At 53.9% G+C, this 24,402-nt stretch overlaps 1 protein-coding gene across 2 annotated transcripts in view; it reads right to left on the reverse strand.

The window, feature by feature from the left end:
* Nucleotides 1–24,402, reverse strand: part of GRM4 (glutamate metabotropic receptor 4) — a 42,412-nt gene that overhangs the window by 12,576 nt on the left and 5,434 nt on the right. For both annotated transcript variants that reach the window (XM_031605939.2, XM_090124408.1), the window contains exons 2-6: nt 22,495–23,238; nt 13,940–14,156; nt 3,176–3,311; nt 1,808–1,962; nt 1,375–1,515 (exon numbers count right to left, since the gene is read on the reverse strand). In XM_031605939.2, the coding sequence (XP_031461799.1) occupies nt 1,375–1,515; nt 1,808–1,962; nt 3,176–3,311; nt 13,940–14,156; nt 22,495–23,013 (1,168 nt within the window). In that variant the 5' untranslated portion in view covers nt 23,014–23,238. The remainder of the gene's footprint in view (nt 1–1,374; nt 1,516–1,807; nt 1,963–3,175; nt 3,312–13,939; nt 14,157–22,494; nt 23,239–24,402) is intronic.

Consider the following 24,402-nt stretch of genomic DNA (forward strand, 5'->3'; position numbering starts at 1 on the left):
AGATAATTTAAAGACAGTCCCTAGGACATTTGCCATGTCATGGTTTCAGCTGCCTTCACTAATACCTTGGCCCTGAAATATCGCTTGCTTAAATGCTACATTACTATGAAGATGAAGACATCAGTGCTTTGCAAGACCTCCTCATGCATCTCTCAGTGCTGGGCATTCCCCAAAAAGCCCTTCCAAGAGAGGCGTCCCCAAATCAGATCCTTTGGGAAACACCTTCAAGGGTGAGGATATGCAAACACTGTCCCTACAGCTGTGAAAGGAGATTTAAAAAAAAAAAAAAAACAGCCCCTTTGTGATCAAACTGCACAGGCAAGGCCAGGTCTGTCCACCCCATGGCACCAGGCACCAAGGTCCCTCCCAAGGATGTGGGGACGTGTCCGTGTCCTCACGTCCTGCCAGCTGCAGCCTTCCAGCCGCCAGGCTGTTATCTGTCTTCAGCTGGTGCCAGGCAGGCAGTAAATCTCTCCCATCTCTCAGTAAACATGTCACCTTCTTGAGCCTCCAAGCATCACCTCGGCAGCAGCTCTGTCAGCAAGACAGATCCACTGTTTGCCTTGTTTGCTGCATTAATCCCTACAAGCCCGCTTGAGCTGGAAGTGGCTAAAAACACCCTTTGGGGCTTAAGGAGAAGGTCAGGAGCCTGGAACTGAGCTCTGCTGGGGTCAAAGCACCCAAGGATGCCCCATTCCCTGCCTGCAGCAGCACAAGGGTGCATCAGCAAAGCAGTCTGCAAGGAGACAAGGGCAAATAGCACAACAGCACGTGCCCTGGTGTGCTCACCTCCTACCACACTACTGACACTACAATCAGATGCATTTTTCTGCCAGCAGTGCCTCGTCTGAGGCCTGCTCAGGTGAGATAGGAGCTGTTGGCTTTGTGACTTTCACAGGACAGCAGTGCTTCTGCCAAGCACAAGGTGAGAAAAAGGCAGGCGTCTGAACACTAATGCAGAATTTAGCCCAAAATCTGGGTGATGTGGTGCCTGTAGATGATGGGGCCAAGGGAAGGGGGAAGCACATGGATTGTGTGAGGCAGTGAGCAGCCCTGGGACCAGGACTGAGCACACACAAACCAAACACATTCCATGCATACACACAGCACACAGGGATGGTCAAGAGCATTTCTGGAGCATCATTCCCACACGGTTTTTTTGCTTAGTCCCAAAAGCCCGCTTAGAACCGAGCCCACCACTCATGGAGCACCAATTGCCACGCTGCTCCTTGAGCTGGGCTGGCAGCTCCTGAACAACAAGGACATGGATGAGCTGAGAGGTCATAAAGGGAAAGCAAGCAAAACGCTTCTAACGTCCCCCCTGACAGATCCCACAGACCCCACATGACCCCGCAGCATCCCCGTGCTCCTTACTGGTGCACTTCTTGATGCTGCTGCCCTTCTTCAGCGCGTGTCGGCTCAGCTTGCAGTGGAAGTTTTCCTCCCAAAATTCAGCAAACCAGATGTTGCGGCGGTTGTTGTCCAGTGTCCTGCTGGAGAAGTAGCGATCGAAACCTGCCCAGGGAAGAGGTGAAAGGGGGTGAGCCCCTGGGCTGGCAGGGAGGTGCTCAACACGGCCCCAAAGCCGCCAAGCAGAGGGAAATGTTTGGGAGCAATTGGGAAGAGTAAGACTGCAGGTGGTTTCGTCCCACGCAAGCAAAGGAAGGAGGTGAGATGGGAAATCCACCTGGGGGCAATGCAGTGGGAAATGCAAAGCCAGCATTAGCACAAACCTTGTGGTTGATGGGATGCCATCAGGAGGACAGCTAGCGAGGAGATGAGCAAACCACTGAGCACAGCCTCTTACCTTTGACAGACACACGCTTGGGCAGGATGGTGACAGAGCCCTCAGCCACCTCCTCCAGGTGCAGCACTGGGGAGATCTTGGAGCCCCAACTGTCTGAGCCCATCCAGATGAAGTGCCCTGTCTGGTTCGCCCTCTTGGCCGCTTCCAGCACTCTTCTGCAGAGAGAAAGCAACGGGAGCTGCTCAGGATTGGGATACAGCTCTGTGTCCATCCCAAAGAGACAGCAGCATGGCATGGGAGTGGGGATCAGACCCTTTTGCATCTCCCATTCCCAACACTCCATCAGCACCACACACACTGGATACACGAAAGCAAACCATGCTGCTCCACTCCAACACCCTCCATCTTCTCCAGCCTGGGCACAGGCTGCTTCTCCCCATTTGCATATTTGCTGACTGGTAATTGAATTTCCCCGTTAATTATCCAACATTAAGCTTAAAAAAAAAAAAAAAATCAGGTTATGCTGCAGCAGGAATGAATTCAGCAGCACTGAAGAGCTTGTGTGCTCCCAGCTCTGATCAGCATGTCTGAGAATGGGAGAGAGCCATCCAGCACTGCCAGGGCGTGGATGAGGGCTGTGCCATGCCCTGGTTAAAGCCATGCTCTGCCACGTGCAAGCTGGTGTGTGGAAACCTCTCTTCACCCAATATAATCCTATTTGGATGGGTAAATGCTTGCAAACTCCAGTTAATGGGGCTTGCCATTTGCACAGCAAGGTAAATCCCCTGTTTCTCAACACACAGCCACGTAAATGTCACGTTTGCAGACATTTCTATTAAGGAAGGAAGGAAGAAACTCAGAGCATTTGCACATCTGATGTAAACTGATTTAAAATCGCAGTTTACCCACATTTACATAATGTTTGCTGATTAATAAATTAGATACTTAGGAAATCAGGGGCAGCTCCATGTGAATCACTCTGCTCCATCATCAACAAGAGTTCCATAAACACGAAAGGCTCTGAGCACGCCGATCTAGCTGAAGATGCCCCTGTTCATTGCAGGGGAGCTGGACTAAGTGGTCCCTTCCAACTCAAACAATTCTATGATTCTAAGAGCTGCAAGATGTTGCTGCATTTGTGGAGCTGCTCATCAGCTCCAGGCATGGCTGCAGAGCTGATGGGCAGCAAGGAGGGGTCTCCAGAATCTACACTGGTGGGGATGAGGCTTTACAGAGCCAGCAGAACGCAGATTTCTCTCTATTGAGCTCTGTGTTGCTGCAGTTCAATGGCAGAAAGCAGCCAGGTGACCAGCTGGAAGTCAGCCCTGACAGAGCTGTGCCACACTGCAAGGTGCATCCCCTCCGTGTTGCACACATATCTGTCCCACCCTACTGCACATCCTCGCCCACCTCCCAGCCCCTCTGCACCTGATATCGTCCTCGTTAGCGAAGATGATGACCGCCCGTGCGTGGGAAGTCTCCAGGAGGCGGCGGATGATTTTGTCGAACTCTCCAGGCTTGGGCTCCCGTGGGATCTTGACGGATTGGGCCACGCATACACCGCCTGTAGCACAGACAGCCCGGCAGTGAGACCCCTCCAGTCCCACCCCGTGGGGACAGCCCCGTCCCACAGCCCCACGATGTGCAGACATGGGGCTCCCCAGCCCACCTGCACTCCTCCCTGTGCCATCCCCTGTGGCCCCATGCGCTGACCCAGCTGCGCCAACAGAAGCTGATGTTCTCCAAACCCACCCAGAGCCACCCCATGGGAGGTCCCACATTTGGAGGCTGTCCCACAGTGGCTGCACCAAGCCTGGGGATCAGCATGGGGAGCACAGTCCCCACCATGGGGGGCACGCACATGAGCCCTCCCCAGTACCCTTCCTCTCCTCTGCAGCTGTCAGTGCATCCTTCCCTCTCATCCAGCATCTCAGCAGCTCACCCCTGCTTCCCACCCACCATTTCAATCCACACCACATCAGACCCCATCCCCAATGGGCATGAACTCCCTATCCAGAGGCTCAGGATTTTCAAACTGCCACCGTTCCCATGCACAGCCATCACTTCAAGCACCACTGCTGGCTTTTTGCAAAGGGCTCTGCTCATCCAGTGGTCAAATACAGGACTTAGGAAGAGTCATTAATGGGACACAGCCCTGGCAGAGCCCTTTGGCCCTGGATTAGCAGCACAGCCACACAAAAGGATTCATTCCCTTCCCTGCAGCCCCGCTCCATACCCAGAGACCCCCAGGTTCCTCCTTCTGGGCTGGGGAGAACCTTCCAAGCCAATCATCCAGCCAGCCTTGGGGCATGTGCAGAAGCAGCTAATTAAAATTAAAAGAGACAAGGAGAAGCTGGCAGCTGGATGCATCCCTGCATGTAGCTGCTGGGTTCCCAGCTCCAAAAAGCCAAGGCCTTCCTGCTCCAGCATTACCACAGATGCCAATAAAGAGAGAGAGATGAGAGAGAAAATTAAAGATTGCAGGACCTTCAGGATGTAATTGATGGTGTCGATTTGCATAGCAAATGACACAGCTGATATTCACCTGCCACTGGAAGATCCCTGCTCAAGCAAAGGTCAGAGCAATTAGCAGAGGGTTGAGATTCCCCAGATTACAGCAATGGGGAGGGGCAGGAGGAGGACAGGAGCCACTGGGACGGGAGGATTCAGTCCCTCCAGCAAAATGATGTCCCTTTGCAGCCCACTGGCGGAGAGGGTCTGATCCAATTGGGCCGGGGGCTCTGCTCACTGCATTCCCAATGCTCCCAAATGGCTGAGACGTTTCTATTTTTTTTTTTTTTTTCCTCCAGTAAGAAGAAACTGGGCCAATTTGCTGCTTGTTTCCCATCTGGGGAGCCAGATGGATGGAGAGGAGGGAGTTGGATAAACAGATTCCCGGACAGCTCGGCGGGCAGCAGCCGGCAGCGCCAGCGGGACAGACACATCACTGCCCGGGGATGGTGGCTGTGCCTATGGAGCCAGTGCAGCTTAATTACAGTTTCCATAGCAATAGAAGGAGAAATTCCAACCAAAGCTGTAGTTTGCAAACACCAGAGACTTCCAAGAGCCCGGTGCGGTCAAGCGGGAGCGCACACACTTGTGTGACAGTGCTGGGGCCAGCACAGCATCATGACACTGCGATGGCTCCCAGAAATGCACATCCTGCTCCAGGCTCGCACAGCACTGCATGCTCCTGCACACAGTTGGACACGAGGGTCCAAGTGTGCACTCACCATCTGCAGCACCAACCCCTTCCCAGCACGCTGCAGCAAAATCCAGCTTTGGGATTTCTCCAGGGCAGCAGTGAGGGGTCTGCATTAGGTTCTTCCTATGCATTCATTCTTTATTTATCTGCTTTGAGCAACACCAATGCTCAGAAAAATAAGGGGACAAACATTGCCACCAGCAAGGGCTCGCTGCTTGCATGCATGGGATGAGGAGGTGGCACAAGAGATGGGTCCATAAATAAATAGGAAAGGAGATGAAATCAATGGCAATTCAGAAGTGGCTGAGTTACGCAGCAGCTCCGTTAAATCACACTAACGAGGAAGGTAACAAAGGATACGGCCAATTAGGGCATAATGAGGAACTTATTACTGCAGCGGCTGGAGAGCACAGGGCATGGGAGCGGGATGCAGCCAGGACAGCAGGTGGGAAAAGCAAGGAGGGAACTCTAGCAAGGCTGGAAAACTGCCCTAAGGACAGACAGCAGTGTCTGCAACCGCTTCCAGTTTATTAAAGCTAATTGGGGCTCTCTGCACTCCAAAATAGCAACACAGAAGCGGCCCAGGTGAAAGCCCCAGAGCCCTCCTCCACCCATTATGCAAACGCTGGCAACACCAATTACATATTTTTTTTCTCTTTAATTAATGGTCTGGAAAAAGAGGCCAGTGGCAGTGGGGGAGGCTGGGGCAGGGCAGAGCAGAGCAGTGAGCATCTCAGTGCTTCAGCAGCCCCAGCTTTTAGTGCCTGCATTATTCATAGCCCCCCCCCCCCCCCTTCTGCTGTAGGGAGTGGATTTGCCACGATGCTCCTGCTGTCTCCATGCAAAAATCCATTTAGTCAAAACACTCCTTTATGGCAAAGGAGCAGGGGAGGAGGCGGTGATGGGGATGCAGTGGCTGCTCTCCCTCCTCCAGCAGCACAGTGTTGTGCCCTGCCTGTGGGGCCCTGTGGCTGGGGAGGGGGCAGGAGCTGAGCTCTGGGAACACCTCTCCTCCCCCAGTTTTGAGGGAGAGCCAAAGAGGAGCAGGAGACTGGAGAAGCACCCACAAGCAGCTGGGAGATACCCGATGTAAGGATGCTCGAATGCAATACTGCATCCTATCATCACTGACTGGCAGCACCAAAGGATGCAGAGCATTTGCAGCAAGAAGCCTCCAGCATGCAGCATGGGTCCAGCTGCACACTTGCCATGGGCTGGGCCAGCATTCCTGCACCCAGAGCTGCAGCTTCCATCTGGGACAGCCCAGACCCACAGCATCAGAGGGGGAAATACTCAGCAAAACACTCAGCACGTGGCCACGTCCCCCTTCCCACGGTGTCACCTCCCAGCATCCATTGGCCTCTCTCCCGGGGACTCTCCTCATTACAGTGGGGTTAACACGTGTTGTCAAACACAGGTCAGGGTTTAATCTCCACCATTAAGGGCTCGGTGGGAGCACAGCTGCTCCAGGAAGCGCAGCGCTCAAGTGCCCTCTTGATTGCAGGTAGATAATAAGCTTTTGCTGTCGCTAACGTACACCATCAATCAGGGAATGCTTTGCCCGGGCTCCCTGCAGAGCTGCAAAGCACTGTGCAAACGCATTGGGTTGGAGAAATGCGGGGGCTGACTCAGCTGTGCTGCAAACAGAGGTGTGTGTGGACCCCTCCGGGCTGGGAGCACTCCCAGGGCGCTGCGGGGGCATCGGAGCACGCACAGCATGGCTGTGGGGTATGTTGTAAATGGTTTGGCATGAGGAGCAGCAGCTCCGTGCTTGCTTGGCATAGGGATGTGCAGGGATGTTGCAAACCCATAGCCAAGCTGGGGCAGGAGGCCAAAGCTGGGCACCTCTGGCTGCTCCCTCTCCCAGCAGCCCAAGTTGCCACCGGGTCACTCACTGCCACCATCTCTTGGCATGGACCAACAGGGAGCATCCACCTCCCACACTGCCATTTCCCACCTCCCTTTCCTAAAGGAGGCTGATTAGAAGAAGTCTCCAGGCCCAGAGGTTTAATTGGCAAGTCGGTTGCTGCAGCAGCTGCCCTAGGGTTTGTTGCTCACATCACTTCCAAGCCCCTAGGAGCTGATGTGTTGGAGGAGCTGTTAGGGGCACAGCTCACTCCTCATAGAGGCAAAGCTCTTGGCAGTGAGGACAGCTTTGGTCTGACCCGGGCTTGCAGGATGAGACACCCCACTCCTCACTGCAGCAGCTCTAATCACTCCTTCATACTGCACAGCCTCACTGAAAGCAACACCCAGAGAGGACTGTGTTGCCCCACAGCTCCCAGTCCCACTGCTGCCAAAGCACCTTCTCTACTTTCTTCATGGGCAAACCTGGGGACACCGTCCCACTTTGTCACCCCAAACCAGCCCTGATGCATCCCCACGTGCAGCAAATCTCAATGCACTTCACTGCAAGACAGGCATCTCTGCCCATTCCTCCTGGGGACGGAAAGCAGGGGGCAGAGGCAGCTCTCCCAGCCCAGTCTCACCAGACCAGTGGGATCCCAGACCCCCAAAATGCTCTGCATCACATCGAGCCTCCATCACAGGAGGCTGCTGGCACTCACTGCCTGCTTTGGCCTTGGAATGCATTCAATTGCCGCTCTTCAGTGCTTTGAAATCTCATCAGACGTTATGGATCTGAGCAATTTGTGCTTGCTTTTCAACCGCCTGCATTGCTGGGGCTAAATCAGTAATTAATAAATTTGCAGCGGGGAAAAGAATGGGAAAAAAGCAACTCTTCCCTTCACCCCAGCCTGGAGCCCAGGGATGCTGCACAGTGATGGCACTGTGGGGTTCAGTGCTTCTGGGCAGCAAGACAGGGCACAGCCTCAAAGTCTGGGGTTACTGATGGGTATCATCCCCACAAAAGAACCACCTGTAACACACACCCTGCTCTGCTCCTCCCCTCATGGTCCCCCTGAGACCACATTGAGGACAATTTCCCACCACATGTCACCCCATTGGGAATGGGACAGGAGCCAGCGTGTGCCAGAAATATTAACAAGCCATGTGGGCTGCCTGCAAAGCCCAGAGCCAGCTCCCAGCCAGCACCCACCTCGAGCACAGCTATCAGCTCCTCTTTGTCCTGCCGCTCTCCTTCCCCTGCTTTCCAGCTCACAACAGAATTACAGCCAGATGTGTAACCAGGAGCAAAGCAAAGAGACAAGGTCAGCCTTATTTACAGGCAGACTGCAGGCACACATGCTACCCAAGCCCTGGGTCTGAAGGGAGCTGGGAGGGATCGAGGGGTTCTGGCACCCACCAGCAAAGAGCTTGAGGACAGCGAGGTTACTTTAGGTGGGGAAACTGAGGCAGGAGGCCATTCAGAGCAGTCTCCTGGCTGCATTGTGACACACAACATTGGCTTGAGTAGAAAGAAAAGAGAAAGAAGAAGGGGAGGGAATAGGGAAAAAAGCGCAGGAAATACTGCAAGAGCCTGCAAGAATTTGGAAACACAAAGCAGTGATGGCACTAGAGCCTTGGTGTCACAAGTGTGCTCTCAGGGCCTGTGGAGCTCCCTGCCCCATCCCAAGCCCTTTGTGTCTGCAGCAGCAGAAGGATGCTGGGACCCACCTGTGAGCAGGGCTCTGCCCACAGGCATCCAATAGGCTGTGCTGCTGGATGGGTACAGCCAGGATTTTGGTCCCTGGATAGAAGATGATCAGAGATGCACAGGCATCCCACCCACAGGGCACAGCGCAGGGAGTCAGCAGACACCCATGGTGAGCCATGTGCACCAGACCCATTGTCAGTGGTACCCGGTGTCTGCTTGCACCCTAAGATTTGGGAGCAGCCCACGTTTGGCACTGCCCAAACTCCCTGCTCAGCTGTGAGTGTCAGAGCCCCTTTTGGGGGTGACATTCTGATGCATCAGCCAAAAGTAATGAGCTCAGCGCAAAGCAGAACGACAGCCACGGATGTCACATGGTAATGAACAAATGCATCACAAATATGTATCAGGCTCTTAACTAAAAATATAGAAAACTCAGCGAAGGATAAAACAAGAGAGGGGGGAAATGACAGTGTGAAATTGATCCAGGCACATGACTGAGGAGCCCTGCATTTGCCTAGAAATATTGCCCTCTTCACAAAGCAGAGCGCGGCACATCATGACGCGTGGCACAACACGCTGTGCACCAACCAGTTCCATTACATAAGCATAAATCTCATCCTTCATCTCCAAGATCTCGAGCGACACTAGAGGTGTCAGCACACAGAGCCAGGGGACGGCAGGCAGCTCCATCTCCTCGAAGTGACACCGTGGGTTGGGACAGCCCACTGCTGACCTTGGGGCCAACCTAGCTGCAAACATGCGTAACACCCACCGTCTTTGCAGGGCGCTCTGGTGGAATAAGAGGATGCGTTTCAAATGCTGAAAAGTGCCAGAATGAAACACAGCCTTTGCAACGCCAGCACCTGAAAAACCTCCGTGCTGATGAATGATGGCCGTCCAGCCATCGGTGCAGCCCCCGGGGGCCAAGGAGTAATTGCAGTATATAAAACCTAATGGCTCTGCAGGGTCAGGCTGCAGCCCGCAGCTGCAGGGCGGTTCTCTGTGGGTCACTCAGCAGCACACATTGCCCTGGGGTGAATTCCTTCCTTCCCAGCCCACTGGTGAGGGGTTGGTTTGTGCCGTGACCGAGGCGCTGCAGCGGGTTTAGCACGAGGATTCGCTCGCAATCGAAACTGAAGGTCAAGTTGCTAATGCATCAGAAAGCAAACAGCTTGAATGCTAACTGCTAACTACAGCAATGAGCATTATTGCCTGATGGAAATAAAAACCGACTCGGAACGCTCAGGCTTGGCATGAGAAATGAAGCGCGGCGATGTTCTGGAGGAGCACGCAGAGGGGGGGTGAGCAGGGGCTGTGGGGAGGCACTGCTGTGTCCCCAGGCGTTGCACCCCGCAGTCCTGCTGCGTGACAAATGGCGGCCAGGGCCAGATCCTCAGCCCTGCAGCAGCCCTGCTACATCACCCTGACAGTCTGCAGACACCTTAAAGCAGAAATAAATTGCCGGCTGCTTTATGGTGCTGGAAGAGTGCAAATGAGAGCCAGACATAGAAGAACAGGCTGTAAAAGGAGAGCAAGGATCCCTCGCCCGCTCCCAGTGCTGGTGTAACAGCATTTGGTGACAGCAGAGCTATCTGAATTTATAGGGGATACAGAGGTGCAACCTGGCTCTTCTCAAACATTGCAGTGGGCAACACAGAGCACGAGGCTGGAGGAGTTTGCAAATTAAAAAAAGGGGAGAGGAAGGGAAAAGGGAAAAAGGGAAAAAGGGAAAAAGGGAAAAAGGGAAAAAGGGAAAAAGGGAAAAAGGGGAAAGGGAAAAAGGGAAAAGGGAAAAAGGGAAAAGGGAAAAAGGGGAAGGGGAGAGAAGAGAAGAGAAGAGAAGAGAAGAGAAGAGAAGAGAAGAGAAGAGAAGAGAAGAGAAGAGAAGAGAAGAGAAGAGAAGAGAAGAGAAGAGAAGAGAAGAGAAGAGAAGAGAAGAGAAGAGAAGAGAAGAGAAGAGAAGAGAAGAGAAGAGAAAAAAAGGAAAAAGGGAAAGGAAAAGTGAAAAGGACAAAAGGAAGAGTGAAAGAAAAATGGAAAAGGGAAAAGAGAAAGGGAAAGGGGAAGGGGGAGGGGAAGGGGGGGAAGGGAAGGGAGAGGGAAGGAAGAAAGGGAAGAGAAGAGGGAAAGGGAAAAGGGGAAAGGGAAAAGGAAAGAGAAAAGGAAAAAGGAAATGGGAAAGAGAAATGGAAAAGGGGAAGGGGAATGGGAAGAAGGAGAAGGAGAAGGGAAAGGGGGAAGGGAGAGGGAAAAGGAGAGAAGGGAAAGGGGGATGAGAGGGAGAGGGGGAGGGAGAGGGGGAGGGAAAGAAAAGACGAAAAAGGAAAAGGGGAAAGAGAAAGAGAAAATGGAAAGGGGAAAGAGAAATGGAAAAGGGGAAAGGGAAAGGAAAAGGGGAAAGAGAAAGAGAAAAAGGAAAGGGGAAAGAGAAATGGAAAAGGGGAAGGGGAATGGGAAGAAGGAGAAGGAGAAGGGAAAGGGGGAAGGGAGAGGGAAAAGGAGAGAAGGGAAAGGGGGATGAGAGGGAGAGGGGGAGGGAGAGGGGGAGGGAAAGAAAAGACGAAAAAGGAAAAGGGGAAAGAGAAAGAGAAAAAGGAAAGGGGAAAGAGAAATGGAAAAGGGGAAAGGGAAAGGGGAAGGGGAGGGGAAAGGGGAAGGGAAAGGAGGAAGAGGGAAGGGGGAAGGAAGAGGGGAAAGGGATAAAAGGGAAAAAGGGGAAAGGGAAAAGGGAAAAGGGAACAGGGAGAAGGGAAAAGGGAAGAGGAAGTGGGAAGGGGAAAAGACAAAAAAAAAAAAAAAAAGAAAAGAAAAGAAAGAAAGAAAGAAAAGAAAAAGCATGTTCTCAGGAGTAGGAAACGCTGAGGACGCCCCACTGGGAGATGCTCACGAAGTAGCCCAGGCCCCATGCTGGCAGCAGAGTGGCAGCGGCTGCGCGTCGCTGCTGGGTTTGATGTATGACGGCGCTGGTAAAGAAGCGAGCAGGGGAGCGGCGTTACTGCTGATAAGGCACGGGCTGCACTTATGCCGCCGTTCTACCGCAATTACAGTGGAATTATGCTTTTTGATAACTAAATTATCACTAATGCACATAATCGTTGGGTTATGTGGATACACAAATTACAGGACTGCCTCAGCCCCGGATTAATACGCGTGCATTTCGGCTCCGTGTACACTCGTTTATACTGCAATTACGCCATCATATCATTAACCATCTGGTTATAGCAGTGTGCATCAGCCACAGGTATCTCCAACCAGGAGGGCTGCAGTGGGACCACCATTCCCAACACCACTCCTTACTGGCATGTCATGGAGGCTCTGAATAGTGCCCAGTCCCCCTGGCTCCATCTACCCCACACCCAGACCCACAGAGGGCTGCTGAGCATCCTTGGGCCATGCAATGCTATGCCACCTCTCCACGTCATCCAGCAGACCCAATAGCCCTTCCCCTGCCACAGGACATGGACACGTCAGCAGAACCTGCCAGCCCAATGCAAGCCAGGAAACTCCCCATTTTGGGTGGCAAACCATACTTAATGTCATGCAACATACCCCTCATCCTCAGAATAGTAGCTTTCACTTTATTCCCATCATCCCTAGGCAGATGGGGCTGCAGTTAGCACTTACAAGCCCCAGTGGATCCAACAGCTAAGCTGTTAACAGAGCCACAAACACAGCCCTTGGCTCACTGCTGAGCATCATCCCCCTCCATCACGAGCATCATTCTCCCACATCCCCCAGCTCTGCAGCCCCTGAGTACCCCCCCATGCACCTCCTGCAGCATCACAAGCATCATTCTCTCTGGTCCCCAGCTCAGTAAGCCCTGGGTACCACCCTCATCCCCATGCATCTCTTGCAGCATCATGAGCATCATTCTCCCCATTCCCCACCTCTGCAGCCCCTGGGTACCACGCATACCCAACCTTCACGCCCCCAGCCCCATGCAGCCCCTGCAGCAGCCTGGACTCACGCTTGGTTTGTGCACACACAGCACAGTGGGCACCCCAGCACCACTCCAACACATCCCCAGCACGGGGTGTGCGCAGCCACACGCACAGCCTCAAGTCACTGCATCCACCAGCTCTGAAACACCCTCACACACTCCTCCTGCAGGACCACAGAACCATGGAAATATTCTGCTTTTCAAGTCGAAATCCTGAAGAGCAGTTTCCAGGTTGAATCCCCAGATGGGCTTCTCTGCATATTAAAAGCACAGCCGGTTCCCAGCGCCACGGCGCGCGCGAGAGACAGAATTAACGCTGTTCCTATTTATAGGGCTTTGATTAGGAGCTCGTCACCTAGAAGTTTTTATTCCCTTTATCCATTTATAAGGCCATAACACAGTTTGACTAGCTCCAGATAGGCTGGTGTCCCACCGATTTTGCCAGAACTTAATGTGCCATTCAAACACAGTTAAGCCAGTAATAGGCAGCAGCCTGCTCTCTGCAGGGTTTTAACTGCCTCAGAAAACACTCCTCAGCTCCCAGCTCACCCTGTGTGTGCGGTGCTGCAGAGGTGAAGTGATTGGGGGGTGAGGATTGGCCCCAGTGCTCCCTGCGTGGTTTCTCAGGATGGCTCAAGGAGGTGCATGGAGCCATTCCCTGCGCTGATGCTCACTGTGATAATACCCACAGCAGTGATGCCCGGGGGTCCCTGCTCCTCTCAGACAGTCCCCAGTGGGTGCTCAGCATCCATACGATACCCACGAGCTTTTCCAGCACTCCCGAGGCTGTTAATCCCTCCTAAGCACCCCAGTGCTCCCGTCAGCAAAACGCTTTCTGGCTCCTGACAAATCCTCGCAAAGAGTTTTGCTGAGCGCAGACTTTCCGCCTGTCCAAAGCCTATAGACAAGTTAAAGCACCTGCCCTCAAGGATAATTCCAGTAAAATTGGGTGAAGTGTGCGCCAGTGCCAACTTTATTTTCCGTTAAAACCTGAGACTATTTGTAAAAGTCTTTTCTTCTGGAAGGCGCCCAGCTCCGTGCGGAGGGAGGGGGTTGGATCGGTTTGCACTTACTTGGCAGCCAACGACCCAGCAGATTTGAGGTCTCCTCATGTGCAGGGAATGGGATTTCAGGATGCTTTCTGAAAGGAGCTGGCAGCAGCCACCCTGCCCTGCAGACAGACGGCTGCTCCCACCCATACTGCCGGCACTGGGGAGCTGGCAGCACATTGCCCTGGGACGCACAGCCAGGACACGACCAGCTGAAGACATTGCCCCCATGATGTCCTTACAGCTCAGCAACCATAGCAGCCCCAAAGCCTCCAGCTCATCCCCTGAACTGACATCCATCTCTGCTCATGCACTGCAACCACACTTTAGGTCAGGCTGCCCAGCCAGACACATCCCACATCCCTCCCTCTCCCAAGCAAGCTGCAAATTATCCAATTGCCTTTTCTGCTCCAAGTCCCCACCCCAGGAGAAAGCTGCTCACCATCCTCCCTGGATTTCTGGATGAAGGCTTCCACACCACTTTCCCCATAGCTGCCCTCAGAGGCCAGGGTGGAGACGTAGTTCCACTTGAGGGCTTTGACAATGTCCACCATGGCTTGTGCCTGGTAGGTGTCGGATGGGACGACGCGGGAGAAGAAGTCGTAGCGGCTGTTGTCGCTCAGGTCTGGCGCAGTGGAGGCATAGCTGATCTGGGGGATCTGGGATGGAGTCAGGAAAGAAAAAAGCATCAGGAGAAAGAGGTAAAATTCATGCCCTCACCTTACCCGCATTCCCAAAGCTGTAGAGGACAGGGGGTGGACATCAAGGTTATGTGGGACTCCAGATGGACACAGAGTGCTCCACGACACCCAGAACCAGCAACTCATAGGAGGGAAACTGCAGGGTGGGGGGTGACCAATTTCACTAAGTATTGGTGGTAACCCAAAGGCTTTGGGGCCACACCAAGATCCATCCACAGCTGGGTGCAGGAGATGTGAGACAGACCCCATAGACATAGGGATGTGCACCCTCTCTGCACCCCAACAGCTGGCACAGGGGCATTCACAGGAATGGGACCAGCACCACATGGGGCCAACAAGAGCCAAACCCCAGCTGTGCCACCTGGAGGAGGCGGAGGAGGCTGAGGGATCACACAAAGCTCAGAGATGCCCAACAGAGACTTCAGAAGGCATTCCCACACTTCATTTGTGGCCCACATGGAAGGGACAAAGAGGAAGCCTTGTTCCTGCCCTGGACACCAGACTATGAACTCCCTCTGGCTTCCTGCCCCATGAGGGACCAACATGAGCACACCCTGACAGCCCCTGTCCAACCAACCCATAAATAAGACTTTTAAATTAATCAGAGCTCCTGCATCTCACACAGCACATTAGAATGATTTAGCACTGGAGGATCATGCGATACTTAGCACTTATGCAGCACTTTACATCTCCAAAACACACCACAGATGTTAATTTATCTTAAAGATGGAAAAGGCTTATTAAATTATCAAGCCCAGGTCCTTCCCACCAGCCTCAGTTCCCTACTGAAAACGTAGCAGAACCAGCTCCAGCCCCATCCATTGGCTCCGCATCCCATAACCTTGTAGGTAGCACACTCCTCTCTGGAGGCAGCTCAGCATCTCTCAGCAAGCCAAGCCCTGCTGAAAAGCAGGACATGGTTTGGAATTCTGCAGCAATACAACAGCAGGGGCTGGAGCTCAGCCAGCTGCAGCCTGACCGTGTCACAGCACTGCAGGGGCGGTGACAGCCCTGCCTGGGGCCACCACTGCCTTCCTGCATTCCCATGGGCTGTGCTTTGCAAACGGAAGAGCCCAGAGCATCACTCATCCCAAACTGTTCCCACGATGCAGGGGCAAGCGGATGCAGAGCAGCCATCTGCAGCTTCCAAAGAACTTTCCCCCTCCGCCCTTTATCTCAATTTAGGAACAATTCAGCAATTGCAGCTTGCAGGAGAACAAACACTGTCAGAGCTGTGGAGAGCTGCAGGGAACCCCATGGACCCCTGAGGCTCAGTAGGCACCTGGGTGCTGCTGGATGCCTCCAGGCTGCATTTGGTCACCAACCACCACTCCTTCATTAAGCAATGAGTCAGTCTGCAGCAACAGAGGAGAGCTCAGAGTGGATGGGATGGGGAAAGGTTTAGGACGTGCAGGCACCCTAGTGCATGTTATAAGACAAAGCCACCTTGCTGGGAGCATGGTCTTGGTACCTGCCTTCTAAATGATGCTCCATAACTCCATGGCTAGGTACCAGCATAACCCTGTCCCAATAGGTGGAGCAGGACCCACCCTGGCTCACCCCAAAGCCACAGAGCTGCCCAGCTCCCCCAGCTCCCCTCATCTTTCCTCCACCTGTGCTCCTGGCCTGCACCACAGTTTTCTCTTTGCTTCTCTATTATTTTCCCCTCTTCTACTCCAGGCTCTCACTCTCTATTAAATGCAATCCCGATGTTATAAATCCACGACTCCACCTGAATGCTAAACGGTCCCTGGAAAGGAGCAGCACCCCTCTACCTACCTGCAGTGCTGGAGGTGAAAAAAGGGAGAGAAGGAGAATGAGCAGGAGAAGGAAAGGAAGGTACCTTTATCAGGACACAAATGGGATTATTCTCAGTGACAATCTGCTTTGTGCTCCTTTCTGAGGGGCTGCGATCTGCTCGGTGGGGAGCTGTGACCAAGAGCTGGTGCACGAAGTGTGATTAACATTCTGCTCAGCTGGCGAGGTGTGCGCCCAGCAATCACTTGTCTGGGAAGGGAGCTGGGCTGCACGGCTGCTTCACAGAATCACAGAATCACAGAATGACCTGGGTTGGAGGGGACCTCAAGGATCATGTAGTTCCAACCCCCCTGCCTAGCAGGGCCACCAAACATACACCTTTACTAGATCAGGTTGCCCAGAGCCTCGTCCAACCTGGTCTTGAACACCTCCAAGGACGGGGCATCCACAACATCCCTGGGCAGCCTGTTCCAGGACCTAACCACCCTCCTAGTAAAAAACTTCCCCCTAACATCCAACCTAAATCTTCCCTCTTTTAACTTAAAACCATTTCCCCGTGTCCTGCTATTATCAGCCCTTATGAAGAGTTTACTCCCCTCCTGGGAGTAAGTTCCCTTCAGATATTGAAAGGCTGCAATGAGGTCGCCCCGCAACCTTCTCTTCTCCAGGCTGAACAAACCCAACTCCCTCAGCCTGTCCTCATAGGGGAGGTGCTCCAACCCCCTGATCATCTTCGTGGCCCTCCTCTGGACCCTTTCCAAAATCTCCATGTCTTTTTTGTACTGAGGGCTCCACACCTGAACACAGTACTCCAGATGGGGCCTCACAAGAGCAGAGTAGAGAGGGACAATCACCTCCCTATCCCTGCTGACCACCCCTCTCCTGATGGAGCCCAGGATCCCATTTGCTTTCCGGGCTGCCAGAGCGCACTGCTGGCTCATGTTAAGTTTCTCATCTATCAGGACCCCTAGGTCTTTCTCTGCCGAGCTGCTCTCAAGGACAACTCCCCCCAGCCTGTACAGGTGCCTGGGGTTCTTCCGGCCCAAGTGCAAAACCTTGCACTTTGCCTTATTGAACCTCATTAGGTTCACCCGAGCCCAGCTTTCCAGCCTGTCAAGGTCCCTCTGAATGGCCTCCATTCCCTCCACCGTATCGACTGCACCACTCAGCTTGGTGTCATCAGCAAACTTGCTGAGGGTGCACTCCATTCCCTCATCGATGTCATTAATAAAGATGTTAAAGAGCACCGGTCCCAAGACAGACCCTTGAGGGACACCGCTCGTTACCGGCCTCCACCTGGACATAGAGCCATTGACCACCACCCTCTGTCTGCGGCCTTTCAACCAATTGCTTATCCATCTAGTTGTCCACCCGTCAAATCCACTTCCCTCCAGTTTGGAGATGAGGATGTGATGGGGGACCATGTCAAAGGCCTTGCTCAGGTCCAGGTAAATGACATCAGTTGCCTTCCCTTCGTCCACCAATGCCGTCACTCCATCATAGAAGGCCACAAGATTAGTTAAGCATGACCTTCCCCTGGTGAAGCCATGCTGGCTATCTAGGATCACGTGCTCGTTCTTTATGTGATCAAGCATATTGTCCAAGAGGATCTGTTCCATAATCTTCCCAGGCACGGAGGTGAGACTCACCGGCCTGTAGTTACCCGGGTCCTCCCTGCTCCCCTTCTTGTAAATGGGAGTGACGTGACCCTTCCTCCAATCGTCCGGGACCTCACCTGACAGCCACGACTTCTCAAATATGATGGAGATGCTTCCCTCCATGCCTTTTCCCTGTGTGGTTGCATGGAGAGATTTTCTCTATAAAATGGATTAAATAAAACCACATGTCCTCAGCAGGGGATGGGGATGGGGTTGGAGATGGGGACAGGGTTGGGATGGGGTTGGAGTTGGGGGGGGATGAGGATAGGGTTGGGATGGGGATGGAGTGGGGTTGGGGATGGGGTTGGGTTGGGTGGGGATGAAGATGGGGTGTGGTTAGGGATGGGGATGGGGATAGAATAGAATGGAATGGAGATGGGATGGGGATGCAGTGGGGTTGGGGATGGGATGAAGATGGATTGGGATGAAGATGGGGTAGGGTTGAGTTTGGAGATGGGGATGGAATGAGATGGAGATGGGAATGGGGACAGAGATAGGGATCTCCCAGCTGTGCTGCATCCCATGCAAGCCACCAAGGGCTGTGGAAGAGCTGCTGGGCTCTGCATGGAGAACATGTGTGGGGTTAACCCCTGGTCCAACCCCTGCTCGGAAACATACCTAGAACATACCCACTGATGCACAGACTGTAGCAAGATGCTGGATTCTAATAAACAAATTGAAAGAGCTTTTCTCTCTCACTGTACTACCTTGGATGGAAGTGAAAATAAAAGACCAGTTCCCAAATGACCATTTGATAGATTTCCTCTGCTTTTTTCCCCCTCTGCCTTTTTGATCTCCTGGTTTACAATAGCCCAACTCCTGGCATCAGCTATTTTCTTAGATAAAAGACAAAAGTTCTTTCAGGTCCATAAAAGCAAAATGCAGGCAGGGAATTTGAGGTTCTTAGAAAGAAGAAGGCTGCAGGTGGGGGGGAGCTTGCGATGCATCTCAGCTGCAGGTTTGGGCACAGCACAATGAATGAAGTCACAGAGGCACTGTGGAGTCCCAGCTCCTCACCTGGGTCATGGCCAGCCCAGGCTGAACTCTGCAGTGTGGTGGGGAAATGAGTGGGATAGGATCTCCTGCACCGCAGGGCTCCTTTATCCCATCCAGAGCAAGCAGTAACCCTGGGATAGGAGGAACAAAACTCCTTCCCCCTTTACTTTGGACAAAAATACACAGTCAGCATTGTTTAGGAACACCCTCAGCCTCCAGAAACATCCCCAGGGCACGAGAGCATGGCAGGAGAACAGGGAGCAGCTGGGGTGAGGAGTGCAGATGGCAGTGGGCCATTGTGGTCAACCTCAAACGCTCTCCTGATACCTCCACCACAAAAGCACTGAGTTTTCACACCCTTCCCATTACCACCAGCTCACAAGCTTACACAGCATCTTGTCTAAGCGTGGAGGAACAAAATTTGTTCCAGATTGGAAAGAATTCAACAAAGGTGACAACTTCAGCATGGCCCCAGAGGAGATGCACAGGGCACACAGCCACACTCAGCACAGCAGCCCCCCTCTCCCCCCTCCCGCCCCCCCAGAGCCAGAGATGGGGTCACGAGCAGCTAATTCCCTAACCATAATTATTAATTTCATGCATATCTTATGCAAACCTCTGTTTCACCGACAAGATGGAATTGATTTAATTAGAATTTCCATCATTGAGCCATTTGGACGGCAGCTTTTAATTAGAGAGAGCATAAAGCACCACTGGGGGCTGGGGGGGTTGCAGGGTTCCCCAGCTGGAAACAGGGAGCAGGTATCCAAAAACCACCCCAGCATGGAGCTGATCACCAACTCCTCTGCTTCCCAGACCAGTGCCACCGGCTGCTCCGAGGTGACACAGCTGCACTTGAGGGGATGCAGCTCAGGGAAGGGAGAGATGAGCTCCCATCCTTCACACTCCTTTCCCACAAACTGAGCACATAAATCAGATTACTCTTTTTTCCCCAAAAAAAAGCAGCTCCCAGCACAGTTGAGATTAAAACATTGGGTGCAGGGAGTGCCTGCCGTCCTTCATTGAGCTCCTCGCCGGCCCTTCACCCTCCTCCTCCTCATCCAGGGCTGGGGCAGCCCCAGGGGCTGCAATTTGCTGTAACAAACCCAGCGAAATGAAGCAGCAGGAGCAGAGCGGGTGATTAATCAGAGCGTCCCCCGGCCCGCTTCCACCTTCCCGTCTTCATGAAGGTTATTTACCCGCTAAGTATCAGCGCATGGTGCAGAATGCAATCCTCCTCCAACCCCCACGTCCCAGCGCTCACCCCACAAGGTCTGCACCTGCCCTACATTCCCAGCCAGCGAAGTCAGTGCACACAAACACACACACACACACACACACACACGAGCACACGCAGCTCCCGCACAACTGGCTGCCATCCTCCCTTGGGTGAATTATTCATGCTGTGCAACACCCCTGTGCTAAAAAGAGCTCCACGACTCACTGCAAGGGAAAGGAGTGCCTCAAAGTATTCGGTGCTCTCACTCGCCAGGGAAGATCCTTGCCCTGCCCAGACCAACTGGGTTGCAAGGCACAGCCCAGCTCCTGCCACAGCCTTTGGGAGTCCCATTTGCAAGGGATGGATTTGGTTTCTTTTCACATCACTGTGGTTGTTCAGGAGAAAGTGGGTAGAGCTGAGGCTGGAGAGGCAGCAGACAGGGGTGGGAAGGAGCTGGAGTGTGCCAGAAAGCTCTGGCGGTGACGACAGAGAGATGCTATCGCAAGGAAGCAAGAGCAGGGATTTGGGGGGAGGATTTTCTGCATGCAGAGCCACGAGGAGTGATGAAACCAGCTTGGACAGAGGATGCCGCATCTGCAAGTTGTTCCACTGATGTACAGCTTTAATTAGGAAGTGGCATCTAACGAAGGACATGTTATTTATTTATGTAGCATGGAAGCGACAAAATCCCTGCTAGGGTTGCACCAGCCTTCACTGCCAATGGGTTTGGGCTGGCAGGGAAGGGACAGGGATGGAGCAGACCCAGGTGCAGGGGATGGGGTTAGGGTAGCATGGAGGGACCACTGCCACAACCCACCCAACCTCACCCTGCACCCAGGGGCTCATCACAATGCCTCTATCTTGGCTCTATTTGGCACAAGCAGTGTCCTGGCGCTTTGCACCAAGGGCTTCTGCTCCAGCAATGGTTGGGTGCACAGTCCCAGGGCCAAACCTATTGCTCCAGCCCAGCAGCAGAGCATCGTCTCTCAAGGGAACAGCAAAAGGCAACGTGAGCACAGCAGTGCCTGGGGAGGCAAACGCTTTGCTGAACCTCAGAGCGGAGCTGCCTGCGCTTAAAGGTCAGCGGCAGCGCGAAATGGAAGTTGCCTTATTTTCATTTTAAGCATGTCTGTGCCATAAACCCACTATTTGAATAACAAAGAGCGACGGTGAGCAGGCAGCACAGGGCACGCAGGGACCCAGAGCCCTGCGGGAGCGATGTCCCCATCCCCAGTGCCTGGCAGGGAGATGGGGGCTGCAATGGGGACACTAAGGTTGGTGACACATCCCCGCTGGGCCAGCAGCACCATTGCTGTGGTGCATCGGGGCTGAGCTGCATCCCCAATGCGTGTTCACTGCTGCTTCACCCAAGCAACCAAACTGGGGGAGAAAGGGGAAAAATAACCCAAAGCCAATGCAGCTCCCTTCACTCCTCCGCCTGTCACTCCACTGCCTCCTTCTTCCCTGCCTCCCTCTCTGAAGCAAGAGCTCAATCTTTTTTGTCTCGGCAAATAGCTTTTAAGTTCCTCCCGCTCCCTCTAATTTATATTATTTTAATTATTGAATAGCCCTCTCGCTCGTCGCCTGGAACATTAACACGTTTTTAAAAGGGACCCAGAAAAATCAAACTCCATCAGCGATCTGTTTTTCAGGCTCTGCTAACAGCCTCCAGCCCTCCCAGGAGGGCTCAGCGCTCCGCAGCGTGAGGACGAGGAGGGGGAGGCAGCCAGCCCTGCGGGAAGGGAGGGTTTGGGGGCTCAGAAAGGGAAGGCAGCACCCAGAGCAAGGCTCGGGGCATGCAGCGCTGCAGGGTGCACAGCCTGTTTGCATTGCTCTCTGCTTTTCGCTGCTAAAGGGGCTCTTGTTCAAACACTCAGGCTAGCCCCAGGACATTGCTGTGGATAAATAGATGCACAGCGTGGGGGATGTAATTATGAACTCCTTGGTTTTCCTGCAGTTGGAGCAGAGGACGAGCCAGTCCTCAAATGATGCCATGGCCCCAAGCACTCTGTTCCCCCTGCACACCCTGACCAGCAGCAGAATGCAGCGTTGTCCCCACATTGCGCCTGGGCTGAAGCACCAAGCATCCCCTCCTGCAATAGCTGCCTCCATCCCAGCAACAAATGCATCTCCAGCAACTCGGCAACTGTGTGACCTTACATTTCAGGTGTATAATCCAAAACCTTCTTATCGAACCGCCCATCACCATAACCCAAGTTGGGATGGTGTGCATGAAAACAGCTCCTTCCAACGTGAGCACTGTCTGTCTTGGGGTTCTGAAGATCCACCAGAACCAAGCTCTGAGCAACTCACTCAGGGATAGAGGTGGCAAGAAGGAGCCTCCCACGTCCCGTGGTCCCATCTTGCATCCAACCTCCCCATCCCAGCCAACCTCCCCTGCAAGGCCATCATATCCATCCTGCATCCCTGCTGACGCCAGCAGCACCAGCATCCCACCCTCTGAGATAAAGCCCTGCTGCTGCAGCATTGCCACCGAGGGAGTGGAGGAGGGGATCCCTGGGGACACGGGGGAGGCAGGAAAATGGTTTTAAAGACGCTCGTGAGAGTTCCTGCCTGCCCCCAGCCACGGAGGAAGAAGGAAGCGTGAACAAGCGTGGTGCTTTCCCCACACAGTTGTTTTTGCCCTTATTTTTGGGACCCGTACCTTGAAGAGCCGCAGGATGTTGGCCACCATGATGGAGACAGAGCTGCCCGAGGCGCCGATGACGCCGACCACCCGCTCGGGTTTGGTGATGATGGGGGGCCCACCATTGACACAACGCACCTCGGTGCTGTCCTTCTCAATCAGGGCTTGCACGAAGGTCAGCGACTGCTCCAGGGCGTGCGTGTCCCGCGAGCACGTGTCCAGGATGCGGGCACCCAGGGTGATGTTGGGGAGCAGGTCAGGGTCGTTGTTGATACGGTCCAAGGCGAAGAGCATGGCCTCCAGGCGATGGATGCCCTTCTCCTTCTTCAGCTCCCCGCAGGCTTTGCCCTCGGCGCCCCGGCCGTGCACGGGGAAGAGCCCCCCGAGGGTGATGTCCCCGTCGATGCGGATGGAGTTCATGTGCGGGTAGCCCTGGCCTTTGGGCTTGGCGGCACCCCCGGGCGCCCAACCCCAGCTCCAGGCACTCAGGAGGAGGCAGAAAGACAGACGCTCCATGCAAAAAGAAGCCCCGCTCATCGCCGAAGCCGTGCTGGGGCAGAGTGCGCGGCCCGAAACCCGGCAGCGGTCAGGCAGGCAGCATGGCTCCGGGGGCTCCTTCAGTGGTGCCCATGGGTGACGCCAGCCCCCCGCGTGCAGTGAGTGGTGGGGCTGCTATGGGGCGTTGGGGCTGGCATTGCTACGCTGGGGAGAGGAGGCAGGGATGTGAGCCCAAGCAGAGCTTCGGGTCCTTCCTGCAGAGCCCTTGGGAGGGAGAAGTGAGAGAGAAACAGAAAGAAAATTAAGTAGGAGCATGGAGAGGGATTTGGCTGTTTCAAGCTTTCATCAGAGAGTCCAAGGAAACGATTTGGGATATGGGACTTTTTTCATCCGGGCAGAAAGGCGCTCACATGGTTCCAGGAGCAGAGCCAGGTGGGAGACTGGATGGGCTGCAGGGAGGCAGCAGGATCCACCCCACCCCACTCCATCCCATCCCAAAGCCTCTGATGAGAGCTGGTGGGTTGGCTCAAGTCTCAGCACTGTACTCAGAGAGAGGCAAACCCAAACGCACCCACAGCTCTGACCCCTCCTGTCTTAGAGCATCCCTCCTACCTGATACACAGCCTCCTAGAGTCCCCATCCACAGCCCTGCCGCATGCAGGCTGCTGCCATTAGCAGCTTGCCTTCATCCCTGTGCAATGAGTCCAAGAATGGAGGTGCCAAACAGCTCAATCCCAGAGAGAGGGGAACCCAACAACTTCCCCACCGCCGGCCATGAGGGCATTGCCATCACCAGTGCAAACCTCAAGCGCTATGCTGCAAACCAAGCAGGCTCAGAGCTGATCTAGGGTTTAAGCAAAAGCTGATCTGGCTGTGCACTGAAGAACCAGGAATTATGTATCCGAAATGCCCCCCTAAGCATTGCTGCTCTTCATTCAGGCTGCTGAGCTCTGCATCGGCTGCTGCTTTCTTGCAAGCAGCAGCTATTGACAGCTTTCAGCAGCAAATATCGACAGCACTGAGGGCTCGACCGAGCTGCAAGGAAGGTTTGGCTTCCTGCCTGCCCCAGGGAAGTGAGCCGATGCTTGGCTCAAATTAAAAGCAGCTGAGAACAGCTGGTTACAAACCTGCTCAGCCCCCTGAGCTGGGTGTCCACAGGGGAGGAGCAGTGGGTCAGAGCCTGCTCAGGGCTTGCTTGGCATCCTTCATTGGGACAGTGCTGTTTATCAGGCTGTGATCACACCCACACCTGCAGCCTTCTGTCTCTGGAGGTGCCCCTGCTCTACAGCACATCCCTGCCTCAGTTTCCCCTTTGGGGTGGGTGCTCCCTTGTAGCAGCTGCTGACGGACGCTGCAAGGGCAGCTCATGATTAATGCAAGGCACCAAAAAGCAGAGAGCACAGCAGACAGATGCATTCCCCAGCTAGG

Source organism: Phasianus colchicus, chromosome 25 (assembly GCF_987193195.1).
Source record: "Phasianus colchicus chromosome 25, bPhaCol1.hap1.1, whole genome shotgun sequence".
Lineage (NCBI taxonomy): Eukaryota > Metazoa > Chordata > Aves > Galliformes > Phasianidae > Phasianus > Phasianus colchicus.